Source organism: Hyaena hyaena, unplaced genomic scaffold (genome assembly GCF_003009895.1).
Source record: "Hyaena hyaena isolate Hyena2069 unplaced genomic scaffold, ASM300989v1 scaffold_222, whole genome shotgun sequence".
Classification (NCBI taxonomy): Eukaryota; Metazoa; Chordata; class Mammalia; order Carnivora; family Hyaenidae; genus Hyaena; species Hyaena hyaena.
The window spans coordinates 2,286,874-2,302,410 of NW_024080855.1; the positions used below are offsets into that span (position 1 = coordinate 2,286,874).

General features: G+C 33.1%; 1 protein-coding gene across 1 annotated transcript in view; it reads right to left on the reverse strand.

Moving 5' to 3' along the window:
* SMCHD1 (structural maintenance of chromosomes flexible hinge domain containing 1) overlaps positions 1-15,537 on the reverse strand; it is a 145,842-nt gene that overhangs the window by 106,976 nt on the left and 23,329 nt on the right. Inside the window, exons 6-12 of the mRNA XM_039243189.1 lie at positions 11,075-11,189; positions 10,835-10,954; positions 5,596-5,762; positions 3,398-3,488; positions 2,484-2,694; positions 287-407; positions 25-208 (exon numbers count right to left, since the gene is read on the reverse strand). Coding sequence (XP_039099120.1) covers positions 25-208; positions 287-407; positions 2,484-2,694; positions 3,398-3,488; positions 5,596-5,762; positions 10,835-10,954; positions 11,075-11,189 — 1,009 coding nt within the window. The remainder of the gene's footprint in view (positions 1-24; positions 209-286; positions 408-2,483; positions 2,695-3,397; positions 3,489-5,595; positions 5,763-10,834; positions 10,955-11,074; positions 11,190-15,537) is intronic.

Here is a 15,537-nt window from a genome sequence, read left to right on the forward strand (position 1 = left end):
CAAAATTTGTATTTAAAATCATACCTGTCCATTTAAAATCCTTGTGAAAAGGGTGTTCTTATCTTTCAATTTTAGCTCAAGATCCATAAAAGTCAGTTTATTTGTGCTGACCTGGAATTTGTCATTAGTGAATAATGCACCAGATATTCTATTGTAACATTCAATTGGTGCAAGCCCTCTCTTCTTTGGAGGAGTACACCAGTCAAAGCTTGAACAGAACAAAACATTAGTTAGTAAGAGATTAGGTTTATAAATCAATGTAATTTCAGCAAAAATCAAAACTTACTCTTCAACAGATGTATAGGGTATTAGCCGTCCATTCCAAAAACATTCAAAAATAGGCCTTTTCCCTCTTGCTGCTTTCTCAAGTATAAAACAATCATCATCATCATCTTCATCTTTTAATTCTAAAGCAAATGCATGAACAGAGCAAAATGTTTATTGCTATAGAGTTTATGCAACTTTTACCACCAAGTAACCCACTTCTTTACGTGAAATATTGAAGTTGTGTCAGAGAAACTGTAACAAAAGCTCATAAGGTGTCTCACACTGCTTTCTATAAAACTTAATGACAACTTTAGTTTGCCCTCAGAAAGGCAGATTTCTGAAGCGGTACCACATTACCAAAGATGTTCTTATTTACGTTAATATATAATTACTTATGTTACTTATCAATCTGTGTTAAGAGTACTACACTAGCTGCTAAGCCTTCAATCTTAAAATCTATGTATAGTGTAAAAGAGTCACATATGTAAAGAGATTATGCCCTATAGCAAAATCCCTCTTCCTTACAAATATAAGAGCCTGAATCCTGTACCTCAAATACAAGTTTCACAATTCTGTCAGAACCAGTATGCTCACATAAAAATCATCTGGGAAATCTACAGTATCTAGTAGCAGCAACTTTGCCTAATTTGATTACTCAGTAACACTAAATTTAATTTTACTTTAAATAAGCTATTAAATTTTCAAAGATCAGATTTAGGTGATACAGCTAGAATTAGATTACAAAGCATCAAATGCAGAATTAGCACAATTGTCTATAACATTTTTATGCTTCTTAGCAATACATTTTCATATATCCAAATAAATTAGGATCAAACACTATGATCCTGATAGAGTAACACCTTAGTTACTTTGGCTTTCAGTCACCTATACAAAATAAACCCTTCTTCCCCCAAAAAACACTCAACAGAGAAGTTCCTTTCAATTAAACCAAATCACTTTGCTCTTAGAGAATCCCTCTGGATCACTCAACTTATTCTTATTTTAAGATACCATTTGAAACAACTTTATCTTTTTGTCTATAGCATACAAAAATGACAAATGTCAAACAAAAAAGGGTTCAGCTACATTGGGGAAGATAGAGCCACACTTACTAAATTATGATGGACGCTATTCTAAGGATTTGCACCAGTGTATCTAAAATTCACAACACTTCTACAAGGAAAGAGATGACCTCCCATTTCACAGATAAAGAAACAGAGATAAGGATTAGTTTGTCAAAGTTTACACAATAGAAAGTGGCAAAGATGGGACTTAAATTAGGAAACCCAGTTCCAGAACCCACAAGATTAAAAAGTACTCTGAATGAGAAAGTTTAATATCGTTAATCTACGTATGAATGCAATCTCAGTAACTCCACCAAGATTTTTTTCTTAAGTGAATGCACAAAGTGATTCCAAAGTTTACCCAGAAGAGCAAAAGATTAAGAATTTCCTCAAAGAAGAAAGGTGAATTTCCTAACCTGCAGGTATCAATATATAATATGAAGCTACAAGAGTATCATTACTCATGTATACATGTATATATAAAATACATCAATAGCTTATATAAAGAATTCAAATCTGTGTACTTAATGGAAGTCAGTATTATTACAAAATATTTCAAATATTTAAAAAATAACAACATCCAGTAACTGGTGCTACAAAACCAAATACTCACATGGAAAATATTAAGGCAAAGCCCTACCTCATTGTACGCACAAAAAAAGATTATAAGTGCATTAAAGATGTAAACATAAGATGATTTTTAAGAAAAGCTACAGGACCTTTTCATAATCTGGAAATGTAAGAAGGTTTTCCACAGCAAGACAAAAGAAAGCATTAAAAAAAATTAACATGACTATGAAAAGCTTTTATAAAACTTCTTTATAAACACCTACAAAGACAATGGGAAGACAATATATAAATGATTAATATTCAGTACATAGCTAAAAGTTCAGTAAGATATTCATGAGAAAAGAATATGTAATATTCCTTAAAGCCAGTGCTTTACTCATCTGGAAGTGAATACACACAAAAATCAAGAATTATAAAAATTATAAACACCTAACAACTTAAGCTTAAGAAAAAAAGTTTAAAAAAAAAAAGAAAAAAAGTTTTAATATTTATCTAGCCTTAACAGCCCGACTAATAATAATCATTAAAAACATTCTAAATCACAACTTCACATTTTGTAGCTAAGATAACAGATTAACATACTTGATGGAAAGCATGGATCATCGGGGTAAGTTTCTCTATCATATAAGAAAGGGTGGTATCGAATAATCCCTTCCACTACACCATCTCCTTCAACATGAGCCTTGAACTCAAAACTATCAGCTGCTGTGTTTATATACAACGTCTGCATGTCATCTTCTATTTCCCTTAGGTTGACAATCTTAGGTGCCTTCCCCTTTTCAAACATAGAAATCTAAAATAAAAATAAAACAAAAATAATTAAATTCTATGGTGACTTACTTTTGTTCTCAACTATGATCCAACAACAGAACAGGCAAGAACTGTATTTAAACAAGTAATCATATAGCTTACTTAAATATACATATATATATATATATGTTTATATATGGGTTAAATAACCATAAGAAGCATCTCAATAAGGAACACAATACACTACTTAAAAAAAATACAATGTAGCAAAGCAAAGCTGAAGAATAATTAACTAAGGAGTACATTTAAGGTTTCTTGCTAGAGGTAGGAAGTGAGACAATGATGCATGTGAAATTCTTTCCAAGGTGTGGGCAAGGATATTGAGGACTCAATACTGAAATGTTCTGTACTTCTAAATCTTACTTCAACATTATGAGACTTTTATGAACAAAGAGAAACACTTATATCCCTTTTCCTCCCCACTTTGAAACCTGATGTTCAACCACATCTAGCATCTCTGAGGAAGACAGGAGAAAAACAAAGCAAATCCTATACTAAATAAAGTTTCAAAAACTACATATATCTAGTAATGATCTCTTTACTTAAATATTAAATTGCCAAAGTACTTTGGTACAAGACAAGGAGAAAAGGATTGTCTATTGACTGATTTTTCTTATCCACATTCATTTGGAACTGGAACAGGTACCTAATAACTTGTAATATTTTAACAAAGAATTTTATCTTACTTCAATATCAATGTTGTTGAAAGGTCCAACTTCTTTTGAAGTACGTTTTTCATTTCCTTTTGGGCCATGAATATAGTAATGATAAATATGCCTAAAATACAGAAAAATAACTTTATACTTTTAATTCAATTTAATTCATAAAATTATACTTCATATAATAAGTTACAAAAAATTTTTATAACTACTATTTGACAGTATCTATTTGGTAGATGCCAGCCAAATACTATACTAGGCATTCTTAAATACAGTATACCATTTAATGGTAAAAACAATTTGAAATGCAGGTATTGTTACCTCATGTTATAGATACAGAAAGTGGGGTACAAGGAATTTTCAGAATTTACCTAAGGTTATAGAACTAGAGTTCAAGAGAGGTGGGCTACAATCCAAGACTTTCCAACATCAAAAGCCCACATGAATAATACCTCTAGGAAGAACAGTATGAGAACTAGAAGACAAAAGACTGTAATTCTTCTTGTCAGGAATGTTCTAGAAAGGACTTAAACATCAGGGAGTACATAGGATTGTATATTTTTAAATTATCTCAATATGAGAATATTACTCTACAACTCTCCTCTCTCCTCTCTTACAGCATTGAAACAATCTCCCCCCAACATTCCTAAAACAAAACTAATAAACTCAATATAATCCCTTTAAAAATCAATTCAGAACTCTCTGCTACTTTAAGTTTTAAAAGTTTTTTGGTGAGATTATTTAGGGCTAAACTGTACCACTTTATAATTTACTCTTCAAACAAGTATTTGCAATATTCCTTCATGTGAATTTTATTTGTAAAAAATTATCCCAGCTATTCTTTAAAATACTGAGATAAAAGGAATCACTGAAAATCTTTAGATCTTTCCTTATGCATATAAAAAGTGTTACTATAATCAGAAGTAAGTTTACAACAATACATTAAGAAAGTGCTATAAATAGCTTAAAAGAATTTCAAGAATGGTTAAAGTGATAGATTATTCTTTGTTAGAGCAAGATTATATTCTAAGTATGTGTTATGCATGCTGAGTTCCTTTGGTTAAATTATTACAAAACAGCTAATGAAATATGTATTTCAAGAATAAAAATTCCAAAGTCTTATTTAAAATTCTTACATTACAGACTCAACAAACATCAATATGCAGCAAAAAGGTACTTTTAAAATAAAGTTATTTTCCCATAAAAGAAAAGATTTTAGGGTTGCCCGAGTGGCTCAGTCGGTTGGGAGTCTGACTTCAACTCAGGTCATGATCCTGAAGTTTGTGGGTTCGAGCCCCATATTGGGCTCTGTGTTGACAGCTCGAAGACTTGAGCCTACTTCAGATTCTGTGTCTCCTTCTCTCTGCCCCTCCCCTGCTCATGCTCTGTCTCTCTCAAAAAGTAATAAAACACTTAAAAAATGTAAAAAAAATTTAAACAGTATATGTTTCTCTACAAAATAAAAAATCTCAAATGAAGTACATTAATTAGCCTTTTGGATAAATATGAAAAAATACTTTGTAAGAAATGTAAATGTGTGCATTTATACCCATTTTTGCCATATGCAGTAATTCAGACTAATGGAAATAATCCAGTAAATGGTCCTTACTACATAACTACAGAGAAAAAACTAAGAACCATTAAATATTCTGAATATTTGGTCTAATGGAATATGTCACACTCCCTAAAAGTCTTCCTGTAATAGATATACGACTATTTATTTTCAATATTATTCTTTGTCACATAGGCCAATTTGAGTATTTTAACAGACTTCATGCATTCATTCGATAAACATTTACTTATCATCATTATTTAACAGGAAACACTAGGAATATAGTAGTGCATAAAAAAAAGATTCCAATGGGAGATGTTATACAAAAAAATTAAAAATACATGGTATGGAAGATTATGATAGGTACTATAGAGAAGAAACACAAAAGGGGAATATGAAAGTCATGATGAATTTGAGAATTCCTGAGTTTACTTTAAATTTTATGACAGGTCTCAAAAGCCTGTCCTTCAAACAATGACCAACATACTACAAGTAATCAGTAATTATTTACAGAATAAAGAGCTGTTTTAATGCCAACATCAGAGTAGTAGTTACTGTACTGAAGAGAAGGAAATTAGGAGCAAAGCACACAACCAAGAGGTTTTTGATATATCTGTAATATTTTCTGTCTTAAAAAAAGTAGCAACATGTCCTGAATCAAATAATTACTTACGCTAACTGTCTTGTCCAAAGAAGAAAATAATTTTTCAAGTACTGTATGTGTTCTGGTTGTACTCCTGTGATAACCACAGCAGTAAAACTATCTTTTTCTTTCTCCTCTAAGATAAGATGATGTAGAAATCTTTCATCATCATTTGTAATGTGAACAGAATCAGATGGCTAGGAGAGTGAATATAAATACAACAGATTAGATACACTTAATTATAATAAATAACATTTACATTAATTTTTAATATGATTCACTTGGATAGTTTCATCAACAGGCTTCAAAAAAATTTTGAAGGAAAACGGCCCAATACAAATCAGCTGAGTATGTGACAATGCTGTGAGAGTAGGATAGCTTTAACATAGATTGCTAAACTGGCATACATACAGGAGTACCCTATACTATAATGCTAAGCCAATTGTAGAATCATAAAAGAAAAGGTAAAAAAACAACAAATACGGAGTTTAAAAATGCTGAAAAAAACTGAGGACATTTACCCTAAGGTGGAATGAATCCTTGCTTGAGACACCTACCACTTAAAATGGTCAGGACAAATGCCCAGCTCTCCATGTTCAAGAAAGCTGGGATGCAGCCTGAATTCAGCTGGCTTAGCCCAAAGGCACTGTGTTTAAAAAGGAGTAAAATCATCCTGTGCCCCAGTACAGTTTCAGAGAATATCTATAGCTTGCTCAGAAGGAAAGGAGGGAGGGGGAAAGAATTGGGAGTTTTCAAGGATAGGGAGTGTTCGAGGATAAGAATTACAAATACAAATGTCTCAGTTTTTACAGTTGGTCTATATGTGTTAAAATTACATACATACAATATGCATGTTGCTATATAATAAAAACTGATAAGGATACACACTAAACTATTTTATCTAAGAAACTGATTTTTTTAATGTTTTATTTCTGAGAGAGACAACGTGAACAGGGGAGGGTCAGAGAGAGAGGGAGACACAGAATCTGAAGCAGGCTCCAGGTTCTGAGCTGTCAGCACAGAGCCCGATGAGGGGCTCAAACCCACGAACCATGAGATCATGACCTGAGCCAAAGTTGGATGCTTAACCAACCGAGCCACCCAGGTGCCCCTGATTTTTTTTTAATAAGTATATATTACCAAAGAACTTTCTCTAAAGTAAATAAAATCAAGCCCTCCAAGGGTGCCTGGGTGGCTCAGATGGTTAAGCATCTGAGTCTTGATTTCAGCTCAGGTCATGATTTTGCAGTTTTTCAGATCAAGCGCCGTATCAGGCTCCTTGCCGCATGTGGAACCTGCATGGGATGTTCTCTTTCCCTCTCTGCCCCTCCCCTACTTGGGCACATGTACCCACGCGCTTGCTCGCTCGCTCTCTCTCTCTCTCTCTCTCAAATAAACAAACATTCAAACAAACCAACCCTCCAAAACCATTCCCATGCATTGCTACACGTTAACTCACTAATATTATAGCTAGAATATATAGTATACAAATAACATTTTATACACTTTTGAGAGCTTAGTGGATTAGTTTGGGTTTACTAATGATGCGGGTTCATTACCAAATTATTTATCAAGCACTTCTAAGTCCTATGACTCAACATGGGTACAGGGAAGACAACAGAGTTAAATAAGACAGCGCCCTTCTTCCCTACAAATTTCATCTGATAGATGAGAAACAAATGATTACAAAACAATGTGTCATTATAAAGATATGAACCAAGAGCTACAGAATTAAAAAGAGGGTGACATTTTCCCAGCAAATCATTATAACATTCCAGCCCAAAGATAACATGAAAGATTTGAGAGTATAAGGCAAACAAGGGTAGTGTGAAGTATATATTAAATATATGATGAAAGATGAGGCTAGAAAGGCTGAATGAAGCAGTGAAAACGGATGGAAGAGAGGGTAGATGAAAAACTATTTTTGGAAGTCAGAACTGAATGGTCAATAATTAACAAGAATTACACAATTACTAACTACTTTGGCCAGGGGATGGCTGTTAACTGAAGAGAGTAGTTGGGGGGAAAGGTGAAGAAACAGAAAGAATAGGGAAAGATGTAGATAATAATTTGATTTCAGGGGTACCAAAAGTGAGTTCCTTAGGGAACATTTGGGAAGGACATCTAACTGAAATTGGAAATGAGTGTGCCAGATAGGATCAGTTGGTATTCAGCACCGATTCATTCCATCTTTTGTTGTCCCTTCCTCGGCTGCAGAGAATGGAAAACCAGAAGTCTACTTTTCAGACTCCCTTACATTTTATGTCATGGAGGCAAATTACATTTCACCAACCACATGTAGGAGTCGAAGATTTAGAAGAGGAAAATAACTCAAAGGCCATTTCCTGAGATGTCCTGAATATTTTCTGTTATCAAGCAAGGTACTGAAATACCAATATCCAAGTTTTGGCTTCAAGTGTTAGCACTGATACAGCACGGGTTATAGCCAGAAGGTCTGTGTTTTGGTGTTGGAGTAATTATGGCAGCAAGACCTTTCCAACATCTGGATTACAAATAAGGCAATGTGTTTCTAAATTCCAGATCCAGTGGTGGTCCTTCAGCTACATGATTATAGCAGATGTTACAGCTTCCCCTGAAGGTCACTTTAGGGTGTCCCAGTATCTTCCTATGAGGCTCAGCCCATTCCTAGCCATTCCAAAAATCATGCAAGCAAATTCCTTTTATTAAATCCTTTTCTGTTTAAAGTGCCTAGAATGATTTGTTTCCTCAATGGAATCCAGCCTAATTCAGTGTCTCAATCTTGAGAAACGTCTTGACAAATACAGATTTAAGAACCATTGGTATTAAGTGGCATAAAGATTGCTCCTTAGAAAAAGCAAGACTCCTGGATAAAGATCAAGAGCCACCAACTCTATACACATTTTAATAACTGTGTTTAATAGTTGAAGAAGCCAAAAAGTAGGATGGAAACGATTTTCCAGAAAAAAGACCAAGGGCCTGCTAGTACTCATGAAACCTATGTTGGGACAAATTAAACACAAATCAAAATAATGTGGCAGAAATAATGACCCGAGACATTAGTTCTATCCAAGCTTTATCATACCTATACAGCTTTAAAAACTGCTTATATTCTGAACTCCTATTTTTCACCAGTTTTAACATGGCAAATAAGATTTCCACAAATATACTTTACAGATTTTTGTGATGGTAACATAAGATGACAAAGATAAGATAGAATATTATTATGTAAACAAGATATATAAATTGTATACTAAAAGCAACAAGTTTAAAAAGGCAAAAAGTGGATGAGCAAACCGAAGAAATTTCCTAGACACGGGAGAATGTTAAGTTATACAGAAAATAAAAGTGGCTTATAAGTATTAAAAAAAAAAATTCAGCCCATTAATAAAGGTATTTTTACCTGTCAAATTGCCAGCATTTTGCTGCCTTCCCCTCCATTCCACTTTTTAAAAATAAGGAAATTATCAGATAGGCACTTTCACATACTGTTTTGGGGAGTGTATTTGATGTGGGTTTAACCTTTTAGAAAAATGATTTTGTAACACACACTATGAACATTTAAAGAGTTTAAATTCATTGTCACAGCTATTAAAATTCTAATAGTCTATATAAAAAAAATTATTTGGGGGGCGCCTGGGTGGCTTAAGCAAAGTCCGACTTTTGCTTAGGTCATGATCTCGCGGTTCATGGGTTCGAGCCTCGCGTCGGGCTCTGTGCTGACTGCCAGCTCAGAGCCTGGAGCCTGTTTCAAAGTCTGTGACTCCCTCTCTCTCTGACCCTCCCCTGCTCAAGCTGTCTCTCTCTCTCTCCTAGAAATAAATAAAAAACATTAAAAAAAAAAAAAAAACTAATTTGGGCAAAATATTACGCAAAGACATTCATGGCAGTGTACTTATAATAAAACCCTTTAAATACAGTAAATGTTCAACAGAATAAATTGTAATAAATTCAGACAAAATACTATGAATGTATTAAAAATGTATGTGTACTAGGGCACCTGAGTGTTTCAGTCGATTAAGCACCCGCCTTTGGCTCAAGTCATATCTTGTTCACAGGTTCAAGCCCCGCCTCAGGCTCTGTGCTGACAGCTCAGAGCCTCGAGCCTCCTTCAAGTTCAGGGTCTCCCTCTCTTTCTGCTCCTCCCTTGCTCACACACTGTCTCTTTCTCTCTCTCAAAATGAATAAACATTTTAAAAAATAATATTAATAAAAGTGTGTATGCACCAAAATATTTTATAAAATGGAGAAATATTCAAAATATTAAAAAATGTGGGCCCAAAAAATGTAAATATATAAAAAAAATACGTATATGAAGGAGATTAAGAGTATAATTCCCCCCAGTTCAAGATGCCAATAAGGAGTTTTTATTTTTAATTCCAGCGTTATACAGTGTTATATTAGTTTCAAGTAAGTGTACTCTTATCTTGATAAGCAATGAGTAATATATGGAAATGTTGAATCACTATATTGTACACCTGAAACTAATACACAACACTGTATAACACTGGAATTAAAATTTTAAAATACCAAAGAAAAAAACAAAAAACAAACCTATAACCACATAATAAAATTTAAAAGTTATACTAGAAATTCAACTAGATTTATTTTCCTGGAATTTGAGGCAATTTTTATTTTTTCATTCCTGTAAACTTTTTATAACTTGTTTTAGAATAAGAAAGGAATTTAAGAAGCTCAAAATTACTTTTAAATAAAGATTTTTAAACAATTCTAACATGTTTCAAGTGGAGAAAAATTGAGTAATACAATAAATACTATGTACTCACCATCAAGACTCAAATTCATTAATATGCTGCTCATTAAAATTAGAATGAGTGCAAATTTCTAACAAAAATACATCGCTCATTTATTTTTCTGGAGCTCCGATCTCCTAAATGCCTATTATCCTATACTTGTAACTGTTTTGTACTCTCATTCTGAAATTGTTAGACCAAAAAATGATTTAAAAAATCAATCTCAGTGTAAGGGAAAAAGTTTATAATCATATAATCAATTTCCAAGGAAGTTTACTCCTTGTCTCAGCTTTATGAGACAATTTGTTGCGTTGAAGATTTGCAGCCTGAGAAAGCATATGAACGGTCACTTATGCTATTCACAAGACTAAAGGAAAAAGAACAAAAATTAAGTAATGGAATTTGAAAACTCCATACCTTCAAGTTTTTAAAGCAACAACCGCTAAGTATCTTAGCTAGAAACTGAAAAAATGTTCTTGTCCATATCATCTGTCCAATGTAACAACTTTATAAATAATGAGTAAAATGTATCATACCTTTCTGTTTCTAATATATCCACTATATATTGCCTCTTTATTCTTCTCCTTTTTCTCAAAATCTTCTTTTGAAAGCACAAGTTCATGAACATCTTGGGAATCTGCAGGTTTACTTATCATCTGTTAAATATTAAAGACTACTTTAAAAATTCCTAAAAGTTAAACTAGTTAATACATTTAAACAATCAATCTCAAAGTATTTTTAATCAACTCTCATTTAAGAGAAGTCTTTTTACTTACTCTGGCTGATTGTCCAACAAAGAAAACAGCCTGCTTGCCCCCAACACCAAAATAGGAAATATCACTATTTAAACTGCGTGGCACTGGTACTGGACGAACATATCCTGAATGATCACTAAAATAAAACATTAATGCAGTGATTTTAAACAAGCTACTCAGATGCCAAAAGAAATTGTTAAAGCACTTTTATTAAGTGTTAATACAATGATCCCCAAGCTAGACAACACCTCTATTCAAAGTAAAAGAATCAGAGCCCAAAGTTGAGATAAATAGTCCAGTGGTTCTCAAAATCTATTCCCCAGACCAGCTATATCAAAAAACCTGGAAACGCAAGAAATGTACCTTCTTGGGCCCACCCCACTAAATCATAAACTCTCTTAGCAAACAAAACTAAGTATCTGTATCCATATATATCCCACTGTCCCTAGAGCTGTCCCTTCAAAATTGCTACTGCTTCTCAACTTATAAAAATATTCTCTGAATAATGGGAATTACAGCAAAGACATTCTTATTTCCTAGTAACATGACAAAATAACCTCTTATGGCACCATAACAACACAACAGGGAGTAAGCATCCCTGGTTTCTCAAAATATAGGCTAAATCTCAAGGGACATCATTTCCCAGTATCTGATATAAACAGAATTGGGGGTGAGGTGGGGCGCCTGGGTGGCTTAGTCGGTTAAGCGTCCGACTTTCGCTTAGGTCATGATCTCGCGGTTCGTGGGTTCGAGCCCCGCGTCGGGCTCTGTGCTGACTGCCAGCCCAGAGCCTGGAGCCTGTTTCAGGGTCTGTGACTCCCTCTCTCTCTGACCCTCCCCTGCTCACGCTGTCTCTCTCTCTCTCCTAGAAATAAATAAAACATTAAAAAAAATTAAAAAAAAAAAAAAGAATTGGGGGTGAGGCTATAACCTCTATTATACTCAACAGAAAAGCTAAAGATCAGATGTGTCATAGTTAGAAAGAGAAAATACAAAGATAATATTCAAAGAACTTACCCATAAGAATAAAGAAAGAAAAAGAACAGAAAATATCAAAGTAGGTAAAAAGTCATAAGGGACTATAGGAAACTACCTCACTATACTACAGGTGTAGTTCTAGAAAGAGGAAAAAATGGAAAAGGCTACAAATAATGTCTGACAAAAGCTGGGGAGTACAGGACACAGGAAGAGACTGTAAAGGAATGCAAATTTTCAGCTATAAGAAAAATAAGGTCTGCGGATCTAATCAATAACACTGTATTGTATGAATAACTGAAATCTGCTAAGAGAATAAAATTTAAAAATGCTCTTCTCTGTCTTTTAATTGAGGTTTTAGGTCAATTACATTACTGTCATTATTGGTGTGTTTTTATTTAAACTTAACCATCTTTGTTAAGCACAGAGCCTGCTTGGGATTCTCTCCCTCCCTCCCTCCTCCTCCCCAATACGTGTGCTCTTTCTCAAAATAAATAAAAAGAAAAGAAAAGAACCAGAATACAGTTCAATATTTAATATATATCAACAGAAAATTTGTAAAAACAAAAGATCAAGACAGTAAATGGCATGAGGGCGCCTGGGTGGCTCAGCTGGTTAAGCATTCAACTTCGGCTCAAGTAATGATCTTGTGGTCCACGAATTTGAGGCCCATGTTGGGCTCTGTGCTGACAGCTCAGAGCCTGGAGCCAGCTTCAGATTCTGTGTCTCCCTCTCTCTCTGCCTCTCCCTTGCTCTCTAAATAAATAAATAATAAACACTAAAAAAATTTAAGAGAGTAAATGGCATAGATATTACTGCTGTGATGCACTAATACTGTATACACAGTGGTGTATTATTACTTGATATGAACTGTGATAAATTAAAGATACTTTGAATCCTAAAATTATCAATAAAACAAGGGTAACAAATAAGCCAACAAAGGAAATAAAATAGAATTACACACACACAAAATACTCATTTTAAAATAAGGCAGAAGAAAAAAGAAAAACAGGAACAAAAAAACCGTAACAACAACAAGAAAAACAAATAACAAAGACGGCTGAGTTTAAATCAAAACATACCAATAATCACAGTAATATAACTGATCTAAAACCGCAATTAAAAGGCAGAGATTGTGAAATTTTAAGACACAAATATATGCTACCTTAAAGCAACTTTTTTTTTCCTGGAGACTCAAATATAAAGTGACAATAGGTTAAAAAGTTGGAAACAAAGTTACCATCTTAGCACAACTGTAAAGAAAGCTGTGGTAACATCAAATAAAGTTAAATGAAGCAATTAAAAAAAAGAACAATGAAACAAATATAGGGTAAAAAAATAGGCCATGCTTGAGTTTTAAAATTATATTAGACTGCTGAAATCAAAGTAACACTATTTGATACGGTTCTCAATGTATACAGAGGTAAAACTTAAAACTAAATTATAAATGGGAGAGAGTGAGGGGATCTAAATAATTTGATAAAATTTCTACAATTCACTTTCAGCGGTAAAATATCCTTACTAGTACAATGTAATGTTGTATTCTCCAGAACAACCACTAAAAAAGAAATTAACCAAAAATATAGTCAAAATCATTTTATAAAAAGAGTAAAGTACAGAATAGTTAAATATGTCAAGTAACCCATAAAAAGGCCAGAAAAATGAAAAATAAAAGGGATAGAAAAGACATGACACACTTAAGTCCTAACATATATATCAAGAACTACAGTAAATAGGACAATACAAATACACTAAATAAAATTGGCAGAGTGAATAAAAAAGTGACCCAACTATATATGGTCTGTAAGAATTTCATTTCAAACTTAATGATATAGGTAGGTTAAAAGAAAACGGTTAAGACATACCAGGAAAACATGAATGAAAAGTAAACTAAAGAATATCACATAAAATATACTTCAAAGCAAGAAAATTATCAGGGACAGGGTAGCATTACTTAATGATAAAAAGATCCAATTACCAAGAATACATAACAATTCTAACTGTGTATATACCAAATAACACAAGTTCAAAATACATAAAGCAAAAATTAAAAGTGAAAAAAGAAAATGAAACACACTTGCAAATAAGTGGGGGGCTTCAATATTCCTGCAAGGGTATAAAACCATATACCAGCAAGGATATAAAACCAGCAAGGATATAAAAGAACTAAACAATACCAAAGAGAGTCAAATTGACATTTACAGAAGACTCCTCTCAACAACAGAATATACTTTCCAAGGACAAAGAAAACTCCCCAAAATAGCACAAAACAAATCTCAACAAAATTAAATAGAGCATATACAAAGTATTTCCTCTGACCATAATAAAATCAAACTAGACATCAACATAAAGAGGTAAATGTGTTAAGAACATGTGGAAACTGAACAACACATTCCTAAGACAATCTATGATCAAAGATTGAGCAAGTTGCAAAGGAAATAAAAAATACACCAAACTGTAGGGAAATGAATATATAGCATTATCAACACTTGTGGGATGTCCTGAAAGTTCTTAAAAGAAAATTTATACCACAAAATAATCATCTTAGAAAAGTCTCAATCATTTAAGATTCCACACCTCAAGATAGTACCAAACAAACAAAAAAAAGGACATAAATAAAGAGCAAAAATCAAAGACTCTGAAAAGAGAGAAAAAACATTTTTTTCTTATCAAAGTCCACATTGTTTCTTTGAAAACATTACCAATAACTATATATTAATAAACTTGAAAATTAAAGAAATGGAGTAATTACTAGTAAAATATAACTTACCAAAACTAAGTCATTAATAGCCTAAACATTCTTTTAACTATATTTAAAAATTCAAAGCAATAGTAAAAAGTTCCTCACACCAAAAACTTAACAGCCTCAAATGGCTTATGTGAGTTTCAAAACTCAAACTTCAACAACAAAAAAAACCCTCAAACTTACATGATAGAAGTATAAATAAATACAATCACTCCAGAAAATAATTGACTACTACCCTGTACATTGGAACTTTTATCTTTATAACCCACAAATTCCCTTCTAGGTATCTAAGAACTTATGCAGATTTCGACTAGCAAACATATATAACATTATACATACACATATACACTTGTAAGTAAAACACTAATGCTCATAATGCTAAATGTGGCAGGGGAAGTCAAATGCCCACTGACTGGAGACTGGATAATACATTGCATTATTAAGTATACACAAAAGACTATTATACAGTTATGAAAAAGAAAAAACTAGAGACCCACAAAAGGATGGAATCTTAGTAACCTAATATGAAGTGAAAATACAAATCCCTTATAGAACAACATATAATATGACTATCCTTCTTTGCAGCATCAAAAAACAAGCCAAGTTAGATTTTTTAAAAATAAGGAAATAAGGGGGCACCTGGATGGCTCAACTCTTAATATCAACTCAGGTCATGAGCTCAGTTTCATTTGTGATATCAAGCACAGAGCAAAGCCGGCTTGGGATTCTCTTTCCTCCTCTTTGTCCCTCTCCCACCTCAAAA